The sequence below is a fragment of the Delphinapterus leucas genome, chromosome 12 (genome assembly GCF_059928025.1).
Source record: "Delphinapterus leucas isolate spDelLeu-1000000601 "Yukka" chromosome 12, BTC_Dleu_Yukka2, whole genome shotgun sequence".
NCBI classification, from domain to species: domain Eukaryota; kingdom Metazoa; phylum Chordata; class Mammalia; order Artiodactyla; family Monodontidae; genus Delphinapterus; species Delphinapterus leucas.
The window spans coordinates 82,867,204-82,889,488 of NC_143140.1; the positions used below are offsets into that span (position 1 = coordinate 82,867,204).

The 22,285-nt window shown below is 36.8% G+C and overlaps 1 protein-coding gene across 14 annotated transcripts in view; it reads right to left on the minus strand.

The window, feature by feature from the left end:
• Positions 1-22,285, minus strand: part of SYNE1 (spectrin repeat containing nuclear envelope protein 1) — a 454,201-nt gene that overhangs the window by 272,463 nt on the left and 159,453 nt on the right. For all 14 annotated transcript variants that reach the window (XM_089922151.1, XM_089922158.1, XM_089922157.1 and 11 more), the window contains exons 26-37: positions 21,701-21,809; positions 19,859-20,023; positions 18,765-18,932; positions 17,114-17,284; positions 16,006-16,146; positions 11,966-12,126; positions 9,839-9,989; positions 6,496-6,723; positions 6,015-6,113; positions 4,318-4,505; positions 3,800-3,923; positions 1,377-1,543 (exon numbers count right to left, since the gene is read on the minus strand). In XM_089922151.1, the coding sequence (XP_089778277.1) occupies positions 1,377-1,543; positions 3,800-3,923; positions 4,318-4,505; positions 6,015-6,113; positions 6,496-6,723; positions 9,839-9,989; positions 11,966-12,126; positions 16,006-16,146; positions 17,114-17,284; positions 18,765-18,932; positions 19,859-20,023; positions 21,701-21,809 (1,872 nt within the window). The remainder of the gene's footprint in view (positions 1-1,376; positions 1,544-3,799; positions 3,924-4,317; positions 4,506-6,014; positions 6,114-6,495; positions 6,724-9,838; positions 9,990-11,965; positions 12,127-16,005; positions 16,147-17,113; positions 17,285-18,764; positions 18,933-19,858; positions 20,024-21,700; positions 21,810-22,285) is intronic.

A 22,285-nucleotide genomic window follows, 5' to 3' on the forward strand; every position in this document is an offset into this window, starting at 1 on the left:
TTTACTTGCTTTGCTTACTGCTATATCCTTAGTACCAAGAAAGGTGACTGGGATACGGTCAGGGATCAATCACCGCTTGTGTAATAAATTAGATGGATAAACAATAGGTGATCTAAGGTCAGAGTCCAAAGCTGGCATTAAGAATAATACCTTAATCAAATATTAATATTTGTTACAATGGTTCATATCCAAAGTTCAACTTTTTAAATAGACTTTCATGTTTTAATCCTTACAAAACCTTCTACACATTATCTTTACAAGCATATACTATATTTTTAATGCTTTTATACATTTGTATCATTTTAAAACCCTTTACTTTCCCTTTGGGAGACAGGCAGAAGGCAGGTCCTCCTCTATTTTACAAAAAATAACTCATCTTTCAAGAGTTTGGCACCAAAACCTTTTGTCAGCCTTTCATGAACCCATTCAAATGTCCTTTCTTTTTGTTCCCATAATATCCTGTGCTCACCTCTCATTGGATTTCTTGTTATTCCCATGCTGATCTCTAAAATAGTTGAGGTCAGGTTTTATTTATTTTTACGGTTTCAATTTCTGATATGGTGCCTTGTACTCAACAGGTACCCAATAAACATTTGCTAATTGAATAAATGAATGAATAGACAATGGAACAAATACAAGTTCCACGGAGGTGAAGAGCAGAACTCTGTTTACTGTTGCTATAACCCCAGCACTCAGAAGAGTGCAGTACTCATTGTAAAAACTCAGTAAATATTTGCTGAATAAATAAATTAAAAATTGACTAGAAAGGTTAAATGCCTTATTCAAGATTACATGGACAATCAATACCAATTTAAGTCAAAAATTTGTTTTCTGGCATCTTAGAAAGGAATAAATGTCAATTGTTAATCATCTAGTCAATTGACACTTAATTTTTTTTTAATTTTTTGTTAATCATCTAGTCAATTGACACTTAATTTTTTTTTGTCTCCTTTTAATATAATAATAATTTCCCTGCTCTCTACAAAGATCTATATAGGAATGAAATGGAAAAAAAAATACATATCCTTTGTTGAGAAATAACATGTGAGGCAAAATTTTAATTACCTTTTTTCTCCTGTACATAAACAGCTTGGGCAATAATAATACAAACCCGAGTAATCCTCTGCTCTTCAATATTGTTCAGCTAATTTGATCATTTGCCCGGATTGCAAGACTAAAATTTTGAATTGAGGTTCATTAGAAATACTAATTATTAAGCACTCTGATTTTTAAAATGACGAATAAAGTAGTTTTCTTCCCTTCTATAATTATGCCCTGAATAATTGGGTTAAATAAACAAAGCTAGGCTTTCTTAATTTATATGCTCACCATTTTAAAAAATGAACAATACTAGAAGCTTTGTTTTGAAACCAAACCTTTTGCTAATTATCTGAGGCAGATCTCTCCATCTCTCATCCAGATGCTCCAAATGTAGTTTCATCATTTTCACATCATCTTTGGAGGCCACTGAGAATAGGGATTCCTTTAGTTGCAATAGGTTGCTGTAGTTTGAGGCCTGGGATACAATTTCATTTTGCAGCCCCTGAGAAAAAACAGAATGGATTACAGATCTCATCCCAATGAGACTGACCAGGAAGGACCACGTGACACAGGTGGTTGCTGTCCAAAGGCTTTGTGTTCTTGCAAAACGGAGGTCATTGGGACCAGGCTAAAAACGGTTTTTATCCCTTGGTTTAGAAATGGATCCACTTAACCTCTAATGCAACATTAAAAATGCTTCTGAAACCTGAATTAGTTTCCCAGTGCCTGGGTTATATTAAGTTAGGCAAATTTAGAAGCTGTAGAATTTCTTTCAGAATAAAGAAACTGAGTAGGTGAAAAGAATCAAAGAAAAACTGTTGCTGAAGAAAAACAAAGCATATCTAACAATGACAGAGGTACAATTCTAGGTACTGGGAACACAGTGTGTCTCTCTGTTTAAAGACTACATTAGGCCAAACCAGGGAACTTAAAGGGTCTTCATTTTACTTTCGTGCAACAGAACTACTCATTTTTAAATCAGGCAATGAATCTCTTAGGTGATGTGAGTGGTGCATAAAAGCTGTGGTTCCTACCTAATAAGAGATAACAGATAAGCACTATATAGACAGTTGTAGCATGGCACATAGTTGATGCTTGTCAAAATGTTTTCTTTCCCCTCCCTAGTGAGGCCACATGTGTGATACAAGCAAAATTGCTACAGGTATCACAGGGAGGAGTACACAGCCTATGGACAACAGGAAAGACCTCAAAGGAGAACCAGGACTTACGCTGAGCTGGATGAAGACACAGGCCAGGAGGTGGGAATGTACAAGGAATGTTCAGACCATGGTAGGGAGGCAGCTTGGCTGACACAGTGCCTGGATGGGGGCCAATCTTGGTCCTCTAATTTGTATAGCACTGTTTTCCACACAGAGACACGTACTTATTTACTTACTGATTTACTTATTTATTTATGGCTGCTTTGAGTCTGTTGCTGCGTGCGGGCTTTCTCTACTTGCGGCGAGCGGGGGCTACTCTTCGTTGCAGCGCGCGGGCTTCTCATCGCAGTGGCTTCTCTTGTTGCAGAGCATGGGCTCTAGGTGCGCGAGCTTCCACAGTTGTGGCTCACGGGCTCTAGAGCACAGGCTCAGTAGTTGTGGCACACGGGCTTAATTGCTCCGCGGCATGTGGGATCTTCCTGGACCAGGGCTCGAACCCGTCTCCCCTGCATTGGCAGGTGGATTCTTAACCACTGCGCCACCAGGGAAGTCCAGGAATACAGTTTTATATGGGCAGATATCTTTGTATCATTTTTAAGAAAAGGAGCTATGACTTCCCTTCTTAGAACAGCCCACAATGCATTTATAAGAAGATAAACACTGGATTGTGGACTGAGGGCTGCCCTTTATCCTCAGGCAGGACAGTCACTGGAGGTTTCTGAGCAGGGACTTTTTGGGAGATTAATGCAGAACATTGGTGTTTGATAGACTAGAAAGGCAGGAGAACCAAGAGTGTGAGAAACCCTCAAAGTCAAGGTAGGAGAACATCTGAAGATGGGGGGATAGGATCAGATGCTACAGACATGCTCTGATGGAGTTTTTAGAGAAGCAGTTATGAAAACTAAAAGAACTAGTTTCCTCTTAAACATTTTGTCAAAGGTGATGGGAGAAAGTTGGGGTGTAAATCTGTTACACAATAAGTATCTTTTGTGAAGCAATATTGCCTGTTGAATTTTCTGGCACAGATAGCATCACTTAAAGCAAGTCATTAATCTCCAGAATCAGTAACGTTGTCTGCAGTTTCAGTAATACTTAAAGATTATTTTAAGTATAAAAAGTTGGCTTCTTCAAGAATGTAATGAGCTAGTATTCTTTGTCTTTCTATCTTCTGCATTTGTGCTTATTCAATTTATGGTGTCTTGCTTGAAAATAATCATTACTGTGACTTTTTTATTACCCAAAATTCATACAAATGCAAAAGTAGAAGGAATACAGCTATTACCCAACTTCAAAAATTATTCACTGATGGTCAACCTTGTTTCATCTATGTTTCTACCCATTTCTCCTTCAACTCCCCTGCCAATAATTTGCATTCAAGTGCCAGACATTATGTTACAGGATTTTCTAATACATCATGGAAACTTATCATCACAAAGTTCACCATGACTTTGTCTTTCAGGTCAGGGCTGCTCTTCTTTGCAGGATCATGAAACGAAAACAAGAAGTTAAGTTGCAGAAGGGATTTCGTACTTGATTTTGTTTTACAACGCAACCATAACAAAGAGCATTTCATTTTCCTCTCACTTCCTTGAACTTGCCTGTACTAATTGAAGTTCATTCTCCACCTTGACTCTGTCTGCAGAAATGTTGGCTTCTGGGGGACTGGCTATAGCTTCACATCGCTCTAACCAAGTCAAAAAGGTAGACAGTTCTTTCTCTAGCCTACACAAAGCAGAGATAAGAAACAAATTCATGCAAAATTATCATACTTGAAAACTTTTCTGAAGTTGAAGGGTTCAACAGTAACCATTATAAATACCACAGTGTTTCTTGTCTTTTTCTAGACGTGAAGGTGGAAAAACCACTCCTTTCATGTTTGTGTATGAACTTGCACATGTGTTTAGATGTGTGCAATGTGTAAAGATACTCATACATCCCCTCCACAATCAGGGATCTTCATCTTATAATGAAGATCAATGTCTTCCCATGGTAGGCGCATGAGTTGATGAGTTTTACATGCGGGATGATCATGTCCCATCACTTAAAGTCCAGAGTTTCCTAGTTAGGAGTAGCTATTGAAACCCTGGCTGCCAACTGGAGAAGGAAGGCTGCTCACCTCTGCCAGTGGGTCAGCAGCTTCTCGAGCACAATCTGTCTCTCCTTAGTCTGACGCAGCAAACACTCATAGTTCTGCTTCAGGGCCGCAGCCTCCTGGATGGAGGAGTCTCTGTGAGAGACCTTGCGGGCGCTGGCTGACAGGGCAGCCACCGTGCTGGTCAGTGATTCCAGGGCCTGACAGAGATCCTGATGTGAGAGCAAAAGAGTTCCATGAATGCATAGCATCAAGAAAGGAGACCTAAGTTTTTCTTTGAGACCCGTTATCACCAAACGTTTTCGTAAAGGCATAATAAACAGCAATGGTACTAAAAAATGTCTCTGCCCATGATTTTCAGCAAAAAAAAAAGTCTCTGCCCATGATTTTCAGCGAGACATAGTGAAAGTGACAAGCAAGTTACTTCATAAATGCAGAAGTCAAAGGTGAGAATGGAGAGACTATTCCCTAAATAAGAATTTGTTGCTGTTTATCTGAATAATTACAACTTTCCCTTAAGGATTTAGATAATTTGTGAAAATTGTTATTCATTTTATACCAAATATATTTTAAAAAACCCTACTCCTAATTTATAAGAGCTACATGCAACATGCTATAATTTTATTAAAAAAATATATGGGAAGTTATGGCTGACATAGCTGCCGTCAGGAATCCATGATAAGAACAATTAGGGAACCTGAGAATGTGGCAGGCACTGTGTTATGTACATTATATATATTATCTCATTTAATCTTCATAAGAACCATAAGAGGTATGTTCTTTCATTTGCTCCCATTTTACAGATCAGAAAATCAAGACAGAGAAAAACAACTTGCTTTAGGAAATCCAAATATTAGAAACATACCATATTATCCTCTCTGGTACTCAACTGTTAACTTAGTTGTCTATTAAAATAATTCTATCCAATCTAATTTTCCTACTTTTCCTCATTTGGGGGTTATTCTTTTAAAAATTACATAAGTAACACAATAATGCATTCTTATGATAAATATTCAAACAATATAAATTCCACTTTCTCTTCCACTTGTGCTTTTGTCAACTGTTTGCTATTACTGTGGCCCCCTTCTCTGTATTTGTGCATGCATGCACACATAATAGAGATTTTATATATATATACATTATTTTCTGGTTTATTAATTAACACACTTCTTTTGAGTATTTCTTTGTGCATGATTCTCTTGCTTTGCTCCTTCCTCTGAATTCTTCCAGAGGCATCTATTGCTTTGCAAAATATCTCACAGTGGTTACCAGTTCAGGGACCAGATCAAAAAAGCTAGCCACTGGGGAAAAGATCAGTGAGGACATAATCTTTGCACATCTGAGTGTAGTGGGTTAGAATCTGAAATCTGCTATGCAAATGTATACATATTTTTCTGCACATTTAATTTTTTATAATGTTGGCAAGACGTAACGGGGCTTATTACAGCTATAATCTGAAAAAGTCACCTGTTCTAATTATGAGAGAGAAATATATCTTAAATGACTACTCTTTAAAATACATTTTTAATGAAAACTTATTTGCACAGTTATATTTCTTGTGTTATATGAAGTGAATATGTTTGATCTATATTATTCCTCAAGTAACATACAATTTTTTTCAATTTTAACTCTAATAAAAATATTTACTGTTTTCCTTTCAAGCAGGAATTATCACATATCTGAGTAGATAAATAAGAAGAAACGTTGAAACACGCTCTTACCATATGTTCTTGGAGAACTTTGTATGTTTCTGTAGCTGAAGAACATATCTTAATTGGATCAGCAAGTTTATCTTCAAATTCAGACAGAGTCTGCTGGATCTAAAACATTGGTAATATATAAAAATGATGATGGGGAAAACATACATCAAGGCAGAGAAGGTTACTGGGGAAACAGCATGCCTATCTTTTTTGGATAACGTTCAGTGGGATGATAAAATCTATTTTTAAAAAAAACCCAAATCAATGTGTTCCACTATTTGAAAGAAGTATAATTAAGACTTAATACCTATCTGAACACAATATATAATGGCATTTTTATATTCCCTGAAAAAAGGTTACATATAAATTACAAACTCAGTCATCACTGACAACTTGGTAAATAACTGGCAAATTGTGTCTTTTCCTTATTCCATTATTTCTGGACAATTTATAAAATGCAATGTGAAATAGGTAACTTTAGCATGCAAGGACCAATTGTTACCTTTTTAAGATTCTCTTCAAACTTTTGCTGCTGAGATAAATGTCCCAGGATTGTTCCTTCCAGACTCTGTGCATGTTCTCGGAGTTCTTCCCAGTATCTTATTATCTGTGTTAACTTGGCTTTGATTCGAGCAGATTCTCCAGTGGTAATAAATTGAGCAAAAGACTGAGCTGCTTCTTCTAGTCCTGTAATGCTGCTGATCTTACTTTCTATTTCCTGAATCGTGACCTAATATTTAAAACAAGAAAAATGACAATGGAGGCTGAGCAAGCCTGCCTTCCTGAAATGATACAAACATCTGCAGAGAGAGAAAATCAGCAGAATTTTTCCTTAACTGACATTTCAACATACTTGCACTATTAGAAAGCAGCTAGCTACAAACACACACCATGTGTTTCCTGACCTCGTTTGGGGAGGATAGGTATGCAGACAACGTCTGAAAAATACAAACTGGTGGTGGTCATACTCGCTGGATGTAGAATAAGGAGAAGAGGCCACCCCTGCTCACAGTGAAGCAAGAACATGTCCCTGGAACTCTTACAGTCTCTCTGAAGGTACAGAGAATTCTCTGCTTATCCTATGAGTCAAGAGTTTTGACCAACTGGTCTGGGAAGTAGTATGTTGCCAAACTCATAGGAATGCTAATATTGGCATTCACTTAATCTTCCTAAAATGAAGCTGAGTATTTCATATTTTACCTAACTAAAAGCTTTTCTGATTCTGCTCCTACCTAAGCCCAGTCTTTTCATATTTATCACCTATACTTTATGCCAATGGTTTCCAAATTTGGAATACATTAGGGTCACCTGGCTCCAACCTCTGGGAGTCAGACTCACTGGGTCTCAGGCAGGGCCCACTTCGCAGCTCTGACAGCTTCCCGGGTGATGCACTGCTGCTGACCCAGAAAATCCACTTGGGGAACCACCGCTTTATTCGCTAGCTGCAGGCTCTACAGTAAGGAGCCTACAGACTATGATTTCCATTTGGGGCAGGAGGACATTTTACCTATTAGCCAACCCAAGAAAAGTACTGAAAGTGGGCACATGCGCGTGCGTGCGCGTGTGTTGGGGGGGCCTCTTATAAACAGAGGTTTATTTATTTATAAGAGTAGAAAAACTGTTTCTCTGAGAAAAAGAGCCAAACCATTCAATCAAAATAAAGCCAAAAATTCAGACAAGTCTCAGTTTCAAATAATTTAAATAGAAAATACTGTTACCCTAGAAAAAATAAATGTGTGACTTCTGTCTAGATGAGACAACAGAGTCAGAAATAACTTCTGTTTAGATAAGACTCTTGGAAGTAGCTGGCATCAGATTAGTGCCAGTTACACAACAGCTGTTTGTTTTTATTTTTCATATTCATGACTATAGTGGTATATCTGATAGATATTTGTTGTTTGAGCATCAATACAATCTTTCTTTGTTTCGCTGTTTTTTAAGATGATTTTTTTTGGAAAAATTACTCATAATTCAACAAATGTATTTTGAGTTGTTTATGTGCTAATAGTTGTTCTAGGTGCTTCCAACACCTCGGTGAAACCATCTTAGTTAAGATCAAAGTTCTTAGTTCTTAGAGTAATATATGCCATTAACAAATTCATAGATGCAAACTATATAATTATATTGTTGGATTGTGGCAGAAAAAATTTCCAGTCCACGAAGAGAAGATGGAAGATGAACCCAGTGTACGTTCTTACCATTTGTGAGTTCTCAATTAGGAATAAGAAATTAGTCAATTTGGAATAGCATGTAATAAAGAACAAAAATGGGCTTATAGGTAAATATCTTCACAGCAACACTCAAATGCTTCATTAATTTTAATCCAAAGAGTTTGAAGTGAAAATACTATGACAAGTGTTAACATATTTTGAACATTTCCTATAATGTAATCTTCTGTTTGGAAATAGAAAGTGAACCTGTGAGCCTCAACTCCACAGTACAGTGTATTCAACTCTATCTTTGCTTATTTCTAGCAAATATATTTTTCCTGATACTCATATTCATTTTTAGATAGTTTTCAAAGTGCCATATTGGAATATTAAAATGTATTTCAGCCTGATGGCATGGAAATCCACAACTGAATGTTTATATACTTAAAAATAAAATACTTAATCATTTTGTTTCTTAAAAGCAATGTGATGACATTTGATCACCGACATATTTCAGAAGTTCTGGAATTAAGGTTTAAGAAAATAGAAAAATGAATTTGAGAAAGGATAAACAAGTTAAAGGGTGTATGTCAAAAATTTTTGAAGGAAGAATGTTGAGACAAAACTATTTAAATGCGCTATTCTTTGTTTTCTTAGAATTAAACGGCAACTTTTAAAAACAGTTTCAAAGATTAAACATATTTCATTCTTTAATGGCTGGGCATCTGTTTTGCCTAGTATATCACACAAGACATAAGCTAGACTGCATACACCAGACTCCATGTATCCCTGACCGCAGAAGATGTGTGACAAGCAATCTGCACAGCTTGTAATCTTAGCTAAACAATATTGCATCCTCCCACTGTGCACATGGCAATGACTTGTTCTGAGTCGTAATGTGAAACATTCCCTCACCTTGGTATTTATTTTACTATATTTAATCGAATGAAATGGCAAAGGGTTTTCCCACTCCAAAAAAACTGAGCTGAGTTAGAAAAAGAGGCGGTTGAATTGTGAAAATGTGTTGTGTAAAAATAGCATAAAAGAAAGAGAAATGAACATTCAGAATTCATTTCTTTCAGCCCATTTTTTTTCTTAAGCTACTTGAATGAAATGGACGATGATAGTCTATGTACTTGGTTATTTTAGAACTGGAGGATAACATATCAGAGCGTCTCAGTCCATGCCCCCAAGGGCATCATAAATGCCAGCATTAGATCGATGGAATCTGATTGCTTCACGTGAAGAAAGTAATTTCTCCAACCCCTCCTTGTGGCTGGTGAGGGTAAATGCCACCAATACTTGAGCTAGACATTTAGAATAGTTCTTAAAAATAAGGTTGTAGATGATGAACACATTTCATGGCGCATAAATCCATCAACAGGGCACTCTAATGGGGTTAATTCAAAATCAAGGAAAAGAATAATGTAACCATAAAAACATTTTAATGATATTGCACACAATAATGACTTTGAATGCATAAGCCAGACAATATTAATACATAATTCCATCTATTAAGCGTTGCCCAGTATCAATCAAGACCTTTTAGCTCAGCATTTTGTGTGAATTTAATTTTAATAGAGTCACATAGCAACAATAGATTTGTTCTGGGGACAAATAGCATTTGATGAGATGTAAGAAAGGCGCTCTTAAAACCTAGACATGGATTATAAATGTAACTTGTGAGCAGGTCACCTTAATTTGGTTGATTTGTGTGTCCATGGCAGATGACGAAGTTTCCAAGTCATTGAGTTCTTTTTCTTTCTCAGTTATCCAGACGGACAGGGTCTCAAAATTAGTGCCAAAATGATTCCACTTGTTTTTCACCATTTCCATGGTTTTAATACTAAAATTAACCAAATTAAGTAAATAAAATGCAGTATCTTAATAGAGAAAAACAAAACATTTTCCTTTAAATCACCAGGTGAAAAGATAGTGAAGACATCTGTGACCACATCAAAGCTGAAACTATTAGAACAGGGGGAAAAAAATGCACATTTGATCTGAGTTAGTCAGTCCTCAAGTATTCCTGTCTCTTCTGAGAATGAGGTAGCACTAAGCTATGTTATGGATGGAACTGTGCTTTGAACAAAATATTGCTGGGTCCAAAGGGTTTGAATCCAGGCATAATCTTGTCAAACTGTGCACGCGAACAGCAGTTGCCAGACTTATTTTAGTAAACTTCTCACCTAGATTCCAGTGCACACAGTTTTTTTAACAGTCCTACTTTTGTCAACGTGGCCCTTTGGCTCTTAGAGGAGAGATACTGCAGTGATGCTTTATACTCAGAGGTCTTTATAAAATACATCTTTATGAAGCAAGATAAAGCTTGCAATCTGAATCCCACGCTGCCGTGCAGGAGCTGCTTCTGTTATTAGAGTGGAGGCTGCCATCTATTATCTATAACAATTTCAGCTATTCTTAGATGTCTGTATGATCTTGATTCTAAAAGACTTTATAAATTCTTGTACATGAGCACCCTAACTGCTTTTAGACAACTTGGGACTTATTTGTAATAAATCTAGTGAATAAAATTTCAATTATAGGTTCCCAGTTTGTATTAGTTATGCACATATAGCCATGTGATAGTTATGCATCTATAACCAGGTGATTATGGCTTTCAGTTTAGAAAAAGACTGGGAAACTAAGAGTATATCATTGAACTGTTAAGTCCTTGGGTTAAAAAAAAAAAGAAGGAATTTCCCTGTTTACCAAAAGGCACTTGAAGACATCAAGGAAAATACAATGGCATCATTGATTGTCAAATTCAATAATACTGCGGCCTCAAATGTACACCCTGGATGAGTCTATGCTCTCATCAGTACAGTTAATTCAAGCTATATTATATTTCAATTTTTTTAATGAAATAAAGAGTCAAGTGGATAGTTCTAATGGAAGTAACTTCCTTTCTAATAAACTCTAAGTTTTACTATTTCTACCTTGATAGATAATATTTAAAGGTTTAAGTCACAATTTACTTTAAATAAATTATTTAATAAATTTTAAAGTTTAGACAAAGGTACAACATTAATTATAAGGTGTTAATAGTATTAAAAACAAATTTTACATTTTAATACTCATCTAGAAATTATGTCCTATACCTTAAAAACAATACATGTTGGTGATCTGCCACCAAATAATCTTTAAAATAGAACGATTCAGCCATATTATTTTGAGGAACACTGGTCATGTTTATCCCCTCCAAATTTTTGTGTGTGTCTATCTTGTACATAACAGGATACCATAGGCCAAACTATTTTCTTTCTTTTTAGATATTTAAGCACTAAATGTTTAAAAATAAAATATATTTTTGAAATTAATTTTTGGAAATAGTATACAATCGGTGACAATTTGAACACTGAGGCACCGTAAGCAAGCTCTGTGAGCTCCTTGGAGTTGGAGATGCTTGGTCTATGCCATATGTATTTAGGCCTAGAATCTACACAACCAAAAATCTACCCTTCCCTCTAACTGGTGACAGCAGAATAACACAGTAAAAAAATTATCTTAAATATTGGTTCTTTTTTGAGATTCCCTTCTCCAGTGTACAAAGGCCACTGAAATTTTATAGATATGGCTTTCTCATGAACAGAATCAGTTTACGATGCAAAAACCACATCACTTATATTTTTCTGCTCTGTTACAGATGTTGGATTCTCTATTGGTGATATTGTCTTTTGAATTGTAAGTTGCTTCCTCAAAACATGCTGAAATACACGGACACTTGGAGATTTTAAAAGAATGTTTTGAATACAATATACAGGAAAGAGTGTATGAAACTTTATCTCAGAGAAGAAAGTTTAGGACTTGTCAAGCACATACTCTTCTTCAAGTGTGTCTTCTAATTTTTTGACTTGCTCTTGGATTGACCTGGCCTGCCGTTGAAGGAGCTGCTTGTTCTTGGGCCCAAGTGGGATCTCTGAAGCTTCCTTCACAAGATTCTCAGCCTGGACTGCAATACCTTCTGTTCGTTTAGAAAACTCCTAAAAAAGATATTATAATTGTTAGAACAGCATCTTCTATTAAACTCTGCCCTCAAATAAACTGTACATACTGTATTCTCCCCCAGAATAGATGGATAGACAAATAGATAGATTCAAACATATAAGAATGTTGGCATATAATATTCTTAGCAATAAAACAGACTTTTTTTCATTATGGCCAAAATAGACACTTTGTTAAATTATTTTCATTTTATGTAAGTGAAACCACAACCAGACCTTCACAGTTGGAGAACTACTTTCATAGTTATCCAACAATTCTCAAAAAAATGTGTACTCCATTGTCTCCCGGTTTGGGTTTTTTGTTTAGAATTCTGAGCCACATTATAGTAATTAACTTGTCTACACATATGCTAGTTTATTACAGGCCAGTTGGGCAATGATCATTAGTGATTTTTTTTTCAGTCATAAAGATAACAGATTTCTAGGCCAGTGAATATAAATACTTGTTTATTTAATTGAAGGATATCTTAGTCAACACAGAGTATCACTGATCTTTAAAAAAACATTTTGTTAACTAGTTCTCTGAAAAGAGCTATAAACTGATCTTAATGCTGTTAAATCTTGTTTACTATATATCCATATACTACACGAGGGAAAGAAGATAAGTTTTGAACTACTCAAACCTGGACTAGGGTTCTGGATTTGCTAATTACTAGTTGTTCATCTTTGGCAAATTACTTTTCAGGCTCTTTCACATAAAACGCAGTTTTACATAAAACGCGGTGAAAAAGTTTACTGTTAACATTTCATTACCAATTTCATTTTTAAGTGCCCGGCACTCTGGCATACCTATTATCATTTTTTTTTTTTTTACTACCTTCACATAAAATTGAGGATAAAATGGTTTATAAAGTTCACACACTGATTTTCAATAACAGTGAATCACCTTAATTCAAAAATTAATTTCATATATTTGAGGCACTGGTAAATTTTAGTTATCTCAACTTTGTCAGGTAAATATATTGAATACTGAATTAGAAAAGGTAAACCCAGAGACAATCCTGAGTGGAAAAAAAGTAACTTAGGGTCTCATTTCTTCTCCTGGATTATATCAGAGGAGCTTCAAATTTTGATCATAAACTGCTCTCTCCTAAATAAGTAGTGTAAATAATTTTTAAAAGTCAGACTCCTGATAGCCACCTTTTCCTACAGAGCATCTCTCAAAATCATTACATAACACCATATAAGATAGTTACTACATAATACTACTTCATCTTCATGTCTGAAAGATTTAACGTCCTCATAGAAAGATCAACATTACTTCAGAGAAGTACCCTGCAATTTGAAAGAATAAGAATGAGTAAGTACATCTTCCTTATGGTTGAGAGATTTATAATATCCTAAAATACAGTATGTACTAATGTCACAACATTAAATTCTGTGGTTAGAAGCATCTAGTATCACTATATGTGAACTTACTGTCATTGTAGATTCAATTGTGAAATCTGTGAATCACAGCAGAACCCCATGAATAAAATAAGAAGCATAAAAGTGTTTTTTCCCCCTAGTGTTTCCCTGAACCCAGGAAAACACATGGAGAAAGTAGAGTTATGTTTGAAAATGCTTATATACATTCAATCTGAGAGCCTTTTGTGGGAGCTACGTATGGGGAAAGCACAATGCAGAGGAATCCGAAGAACAGAATGACGTTGATAAAAACCAAATTAAACAAAACTAGAATAATGTTGTAAGGCTTTATCTCTATGTCCTAAGAAGACATATGAGTGGCAGCAGGGTGCAGCTGGAAAGAATGGACTGTGGCATCAGACAGGTCTAGAGTTGAAACTTGGCTCTGACCTTCACACACAAACTAGCTGTGGGACCTTGAGTCGCACCACTCTCTGAATTTTCATCTCATCAGTAAAGCCATACTGTGAAGATTAAACATGATATTGCTATAAACACACACTGGCAGACAGAAAGCCCTCAAGTTCCTCAGCACAACTACTCAAGGGTTACAACAGGCATGAAGGCTATATTAACAATGTCAAGGAAGCAGAGAAACAGAGAACAATTATTCCAGATGACATATGCTTGTGCAGCAGTGTATATCAACAATTAGTGAAGTAACTCAGTTTTTTCATGAAAATATAACATGGAGGCTGAGGTTATGAGCTCTAGACTCAGACCTCTTGGGTTTGCATCCCAGCCTCACCAGTTAGTAATCCTGAGATCTTGGATACATTCAGTAACAACTTTGTACCTTATATTTCCTCATTTATACCACATGATTAATAATGGTAATAATCTCTAAGGATTAATAATTAATTAATTAATAATCTCTAAGGATTATTTTGGTGATTAAAGAAGATGACAAACATCAAATGATTAGATCAGCAAATGGTGTATGTTCAATAATTGTTAGCTCACATCATTAAATCAATCCCAAAGTATGCAAGGTTATTGGCTAAGGAGAATTTTAAAAATAAGACAAAAAGACCACATTTGTTTCATCTATAGCTGGCAAACCAATTCAAAGCAGTTGGAGCCGCAGGGTATCAGAAACTCTGGATGGAACCCAGGAGGAACACCCATGTGATAATTCACACAATATATGTGTTTGTATTTATAAAAGATACCTGATACATTTTTAATATGTAAAATAATTAAAATTAAAAATAAATAATTTCTATTTAAATGGCTGATGAAAATCATACAGAATTGAAAGATTCTGTGGCCTTATAAAACTTCAAACTCCTCAGTGAGTTAATAACAGGAGAAAGAGTGACAAATTTACAGTACAAGAGACACAGAAGCCTTCTACTGGTGAGAAAACGGAAGCACAGGGGTTTCCTTGCTAAAGGTTATGAAAGGATGGATATAAGAACGTTCTTTCTTATACATTGACAAACACATTTCTACACTAATTCAGTCTTTCTATAAACCCAAAACATATGCAATAGGAACCAAAGGGGCCTGTACAACTCTAAATGATTCGCACAAATTTACTGGTCTGCTCTGAGTGTCCAAGGTGTTTGAGCTTACAGGATTGAGCTTACCAAGCACACCTACTAAATATTATCTCTTGGATGTCCCACTGGACATCAAACTCAATATGTTCAAAACGCAGCTGTTCATCTTCCCCCATTAACAGCTACTCCAATTTCCTGTCTCGCTCCCATTGTCTCCGTCAGGCTCAGAACCTTGGGTATCATGCTTTTTTCCTTCCCTTTGTCTCTTTTACATCTGTCCCAATATCTCCACTGCCATCTCCATTACCCTAATTCATGTTCCTATTCATGTACGCATGCAATAACTTTATAACTAGAACCCATGACTCCAGACTTCTATGCTTTCAATGTTCTACACCTGCTTAAGAAACTCATCTCCCTAAAGGACAGCTCTGCTCATGTGACTCTCCTTCTTACAAACCTCTAGTGGTTCCACGTAGCCTAGAGAGTAACGCTTTAGGCCTTCAAGAGTCTTTGTGATGTGGCCCAACTTTCCTTTACAACTTCACTCCCCTTTTCTGCTTTATAGCAGAGAATCCCCATTTCTCACACTTTTATACTTCATGGCGTTTCCCATTATAGGAATGCTGGTTTTCTGCTCCAAACTCTGCTTTTCTATGTCTTACCTGCCCTTCGAGTTTCAGTTCAAAATATCACTGACTTCAGAAAGATGTTTTAGAAATTTATCCATCTATTAGGAAACTATTTCCCACTTTAATGAAAACATCTTGATGTTTCAATCTTATTTATATTTTCATTCCCCAGAGCAACTTGACCAATGTGTTGAAGAGTGAATCATAAGTAAACAATAAAAACTGATTAAATAATTATAATAAGTAATGAAATGAAACACAGTTTTTCTTGGGAATAATGGGTACCAAGGGACTACGTGGTCTTGCCAATATACCTTTGTCTGTTCCAATTCTGAAGATAAGCTTTCCAAACTGCTAAAACTCAAGAAGCGCTCGTGGCTGGAACCTGTTTGAAAAAGGTATCTGACCACTGTCTCTTTGTTTGTTTCAAATCTCTCCCATTTTCTTAATGTGACCTAAATTAGAAAAAATAAATAACATATGATGTTATGAATTATCAGAATGTATCACAAAATATTGTCACATTTCCATTCATTTGTCAGGCTATTAACTTCCAGTTAACTTTCAGTTCAAATGTCAAACAATTACACAGAATAAAAATGATTTTAATGTCTTCTATAAGAATTCCCCTTTTGACTCTCAATTCATCTACCAAAAGAGGATGTATGGCCTAAGAGTCTGAGTTTTTTTTATCTTCTGTAAAGTCCTATGAATCTTAGGATATTACTTAACTGTAGATAAGGGACAAAAGAAAGAAACCCTCCCAATGTCTCTCAAAAAAAAAAAAGGAAGGATGAAAGAGAGAGAGAGAAGGAAGTTTTAAGTTAATGTGTTAAGGACACAAAAAACCATAAAGGTGTGACTGCTGGACTGTCCAGAAAAGTGAAATAATCCAACATCAATTTCTGGATTCAGACAAGTGTGGATTAAAATCCTGGCTTTACGGGACTTCCCTGGTGGAGCAGTGGTTAAGGGTCCGCCTGCCGATGCAGGGGACAGGGGTTTGTGCCCCGGTCCGGGAAGATCCCACATGCCATGGAGCAGCTGGGCCCGTGAGCCATGGCCACTGAGCCTGCGCGTCCGGAGGCTGTGCTCCGCAACGGGAGAGGCCACAACAGTGAGAGGCCCGCGTACCGCAAAAAAAAAAAAAAAAATCCTGGCTTTACAACTGATCACTGCTCTGTGATTTCAGGGAAAATCCTCTCTTTGTTTTTAAGCATCCACACTTGGAAAATGTGCTAATTACAGTACCTATCTCACAAGGCTGATGCTGTGATTAAAAGAGATAACTCATGTAAGTGTTTAATGGAATGCGGGCACCTCAGAGGCGGGAACGATAAACCTTTGCTCCTGCTAGTAGGACATGTGTAACCTGTGACCCAGAAGTTAATACAGGCCATGACGTAACTTCCGGTCTCCTACCTGGATGCGGCGCTCCTGCTTCTCCCGGCTGTGCTCCACGTTGTCCAGGGTGCTCTCTAGCTTCTGCAGCTCCTCTTGGACTCGGCCAGGCAGCCCACCTTCTCCCTGCCGAGCCTGTGCGATCTGCTGCTGCACATCCCTCTTCTTTGCATTGATCCTCTTTGTCTTTTGCTGGAAGCATTTGTTCAACAGATGGATAGAAATATTAACTGTCTAAGCACCCAGGCAGGGACATAAACACCCACACTTTAATAGTTACGGAAAGGTACAATCTCCCGCAGCAGGGGCCCAAACTGCCTTGGTAATGAAGGCTCTATAGTAATCAAAAATGGGCATCATTTATAAATATTTTACGTTTTTAATGGGAAACAGCATAATTAATTTGGCCAGAGTGTTTTAATTGTGTGCTAATTTAGATAACATTTAATATTTCGTGCAATACTACAGATGGAATTTGGCAGAACTATTCATTTGACATAATTCTCCTTAAAGAGCTATATTCTGCCTAAAAACACGAAGTCCCAACTCCAGTTTTTTAAAATCATCCATGCTGTAAAAATGCTAATATGAAGAGATTTAATTCCAGGGTATATTCAGAATGATTAATAGTCTGGGATATTTGGGGAAAGATATGTTTTAAAATAAACTTTTTATTGAAGTATCATGTACACACAGAATGGTACACAAATCTCAAAACACAGCTTATGAATTTTCACAAAGTAAACACACCCATATATAGCCAAGCACCTGGTCCAAGAAATGTGAAGAGTTTTTAAATATTAATGTAAATATCTATAATCTCATATTTCTCTGATTTAAAGTAAATTGAAACCCAAACAACACTCACCGTGATTGAGAACAATATAACACTAAGCGTTATTTTCTTTTGGACTCACAGCCTTTTTATAATTACTAAGTAAATCTATAAAGCCTAAAGGCTGCTGTTTTATATATACTTTTAATGCAACTTCCATTTTGATATATTATTACATATAAAATTAGCTAACATTTTCTTATATACTAAGTTAGCTAAAATTCTGTCATTAGATTAATTTGAAAATCATACTTCCACTTATGTTGAGTTTGACAAGTAAAGCTGATTAAAATTGTTAATTATCAATATATGTACCAGAATTTCTTTAGTTCCGGTTCTAATCCTTTGTAGGAGCACACTCTTCAGAAAGGACTGGTACTTCATGTTAATTTATAATTTCCCAAACCAGGATGTATTCAAAGTTGTAAATTGAAGAGCAAAGATTGCAACATAATAAAAGAATAGCGATCTCAAATATGAAGTAGTTTGTTTATGCTTTCCTTCTCTGTTATGAAAAGGACAATTTAGCAGTTTAGCAAAGGACAATTTTATGAAGGTTTTCATAGCAAAATCAACTTTTCTTCCACAATATTCCTCAAACTTTTTGGTATCATCAAATCGCTCTGGCTGAGAATTCATCTTGCAAGATGCTCTAAAATATTTAGTGTTTAATAGAGCGGACAGAAGTGCCAAGTTCTTTTAACTATTCATCTGAGTTGCCTCCCAAGCTCCCCATCTTCCCCCCTCCAGTCAGTGGACAGACTTACTCTCCATCTCTCTGGTTCTCAGTAACTAAACAACTTTGCATAAATGCACTGAAGTAAACAGGCATCCTACCTGGTGATGAAAGAGTAGTTGCTGTGCTTCAAACAAATTTTCAGTGTCCAAGATCTTCTCAGCTTCTTCCTGGACTTCCTTAGAGCCAGTCATTAACTCTTCAAGGGAACTTTTGACTATTTCTTTGTACCGGACACAGTCTCCAAAGTTGCTTAACATCTTTTCAACCTAGATTTTCATGAAAAATCAATCGATCAAACTGTTAGATTAGGGACATCTAATTTTCTATAGAGAATTTCAGATCTTTCAGAATCAGGGAACTTTGTCATCCAAGTGATCATTTTTTCCATGCTAGTTTATAAATGATTTCAAGAAATCCTGATAACTATTTATTATACTTTATATTCTTACATTATCTTCCCATGTACAAACTCATCAGATTCGTAAGACAACCTGGTCAGTAAAAATATTCTTTCAAGGGTAGACGTGGCCCTACTAGAAATGGAGTAGATGGTTTTGTATAATCTACCAAGGACTATAAACATTGAAATGTATATCAAGTTTAAAATGAGTAGATCTTGCCTGAAAGAGACTTTACTGGCTGCTGACTCAACATGAATATTTTATTATTACTAGCTATCAGTTATTTACTCTGTTCCAGGCACCGTACTAAGTGCTTTACATACATCACTGCATTCAATTCTTGACACCACCTTTTGCGGTAAGTATTTTTAGCCCTGTTTTACAAGTACGTAAATCAAGGTCCAGAGATGTTAAATGACAAGCTCATGGTTACATAGGAAATGGGGTATCAGAGTTAAGCTCTAGAACTGGGCTCGTTTGACTCTCAAGCCTGGGTTCTTAACCTTAAACTGACCGTGAAAGAATGCTTTTAGTAAGAGTCAAAGTGTGGCTCTATAAGCTTTGTACTTTAAATATAGACAGTTAACCTGAACTAACATCCAATAACGTCACAGACCATAGAGCAAACATCCTGCCCATCTTCCCCACCAATCTTCAGATACATAAGTATCTGAGCTATTTTGTTTAAGCTACACATTCTTTATAAAATTACTTGTTACACTGCAACCCAAAGGAACCTTCCAGATTCTTCACCCCGAGCTGTCCATTTAGAGGATGAGTAAATGCTTTACCTCTGACAACAAAGTCCCAAGGGCCTTGAATGAACTAGATAATTTTGCCAGCTCATCTCCTTGCTTTTGGGCTTCATTCTCAGAAGAGACTTCAATCAAAATTTTAAGCCTGGATTTCAGCCAGCTGAGAGTCTCGCCTTTTTTGGTAACACCATTTCTGATCTCCTGGAATGAAAGAACACCTTTGATGAACAAAATACAACTGTGAATCATAACTTTCCAGCAAGAAAGTACTCAACCTAAGAAGGTTTGTAAGGTGGAGGTACGAGAGCCAGGCATTCACTCTCCAAGAGAATGCCTGCACATTTCACTTTCTGTTCACATCTTTAACAAAGTCTACAAGTACTAGAAAGAAATGTTTCCCCAACTCCAATACCCAATGTGTAGAATCAGTACTCTCTGTGCCAAAAAATTACCTCCATAATTAGATGTCTATATATTTCCTTGATCACAACAAAGACGCTTCTAAAAGTACTGTAGAAGAATATGTGAAATTGGGAATTATATACTTTGTCACCTTATTTTCTGTGAGCTGGAAGGAACGTAGTATTTTTTTGAAGAAAAAAAAAAAGAAAGAGCCCTTTTTTAAATTAGTGGATTTCTCTTGTTGAAGAATTTACTTGTTGAATATTATAATAGATGCCCTAAAGATTTATTTTAACTTCATTAACTCATATTTTATGCCTCATTTTGGTTAATTTTTGGAAGTCAATACCCTAGACAGAAAGAAGCACAGACAGGAGCTCAGCTGTAATCCAGGAAGGGAGAGCTGACTGGCCAAGACGATGCCAGAAAGACTCCGGGCCTCAGCCCTTGTAAGTCTAGGGACCAGGGCAATGGTGATTGGGGCAGCCTCTCCCTCCTACACCAGCTTTGGGTAGATGAGAGCTGTGGGCCTCCAACCGCTACAAGAGGGTCTTACAGGGCAAATGCATATGGAGGAAAATGGTTGGTTTTAGAAGCAAGTGATTTCTTCATTCTAAGATGTGAATTGTTTTGGTACTATAACAGCAACCAATAGCAAATATAAATATGCTTCTACAGGTGTAGCATGATATCGTTGAGTACCTTTAGTATTTAAGGGGATTATAAATTTAATAGGAAAAAATGGAAATCAGAGGATAGGAACAGAAAGGAAATAAATTCTCATTAACAGCAACTCTGTGACTTGCAAGGGTGCAAAATGCTGAAAGATAAAGAATGTTCACCATAGCATGTGTTTACAAAACCAAGAGCCAAGCCAAGAGGGAGAGGATTGCTGTGTGCCGTTCACAGAATGCAAACTGGGTTCAGGCCTGAGGTTCTGCTGCCCTGGCTGGGTTTATCAGGCCTGAGGTTCTGCTGCACTGGCTGGGTTCGGGCCTGAGGTTCTGCTGCCCTGGTTGGGTTTATCAGGCGGTACTCATGCTCACAGAGGCTGACCCAATCCAGGCTGAAAGTGACATAGAAATGATGCTTAGAGACCTTGCCCAATTTCCTGATTTTCTATAACCTGTCTTTTGAGTAGCTGAAAATGTATTAAAAACCTATAGGGTTCTTGTTTTCTATGACAGTTCTTAAATCTCTGCTGTGTTGTACACCCATGCATGCAATTTTCCTCTCAGGATTCCCCATTAGCTAAAGATGCATTAGAGGCACCACTGAGCATGACTAAATCTCAAAGCTAACATGATTCCATAGAAAAAAACCCCTGCAGTTCTCCACAGTACCAGGAGAAAACTTATTTTACGACAATTTTCAGGAAGTTAATTTCTTTATAGAAAGAAAACGTCAGTTAGACTGTTATCATTATTTTTTTATTCATGGATATTTTCTAATAACAAAAAATGGCCCAGAACTTACCTCTACAGCACATTTAACCTCTCCGTTGTTGGCAGTATCGATGGCCTTGTTCTTAATCCCCTTCAACTGGGTCTCCTTTGCAGATATCCAAGAGGAGAACTCAGAAATTCTGAAATAACACAGGTATTTTCTTATTAAAGGGAGAAAATATCCCCATGGTTAGAATACATTTTCTATTTTGAGTTTATTTACGGAAATTTAACCATCAACTGATTAGAAAATTGGTTAACAGATTTCATTCGACTGATTTAGCAAACCAATTAACAAATTTCCCGGCAATGGTCCCTTCCACAGGAATGGCTGCCCCTGTGCTCAGGCACTCGAAGGAACGAGAAGGCAGAGCGGATGGAGCTCGGCGGTGGAGGAGGGTGTGTCCTAGAGCCTGGGCACCTGCGAGTGAGGAAGGTACCACCTGAGGTCTGGCCTTACGTGTCTCCACCTGAGTGAGACAGAAACCCAAAGAGGCAGATGTCCCTCTTGAGGGATGTGAGGAAATCGGGGAGAAAGGGATTGCCCGATTCTGCTTCAAAGAGACAACATCTGGGTCACTTGGAAGTAAAGTGCTTCACCTTGTTTCTGACTGAA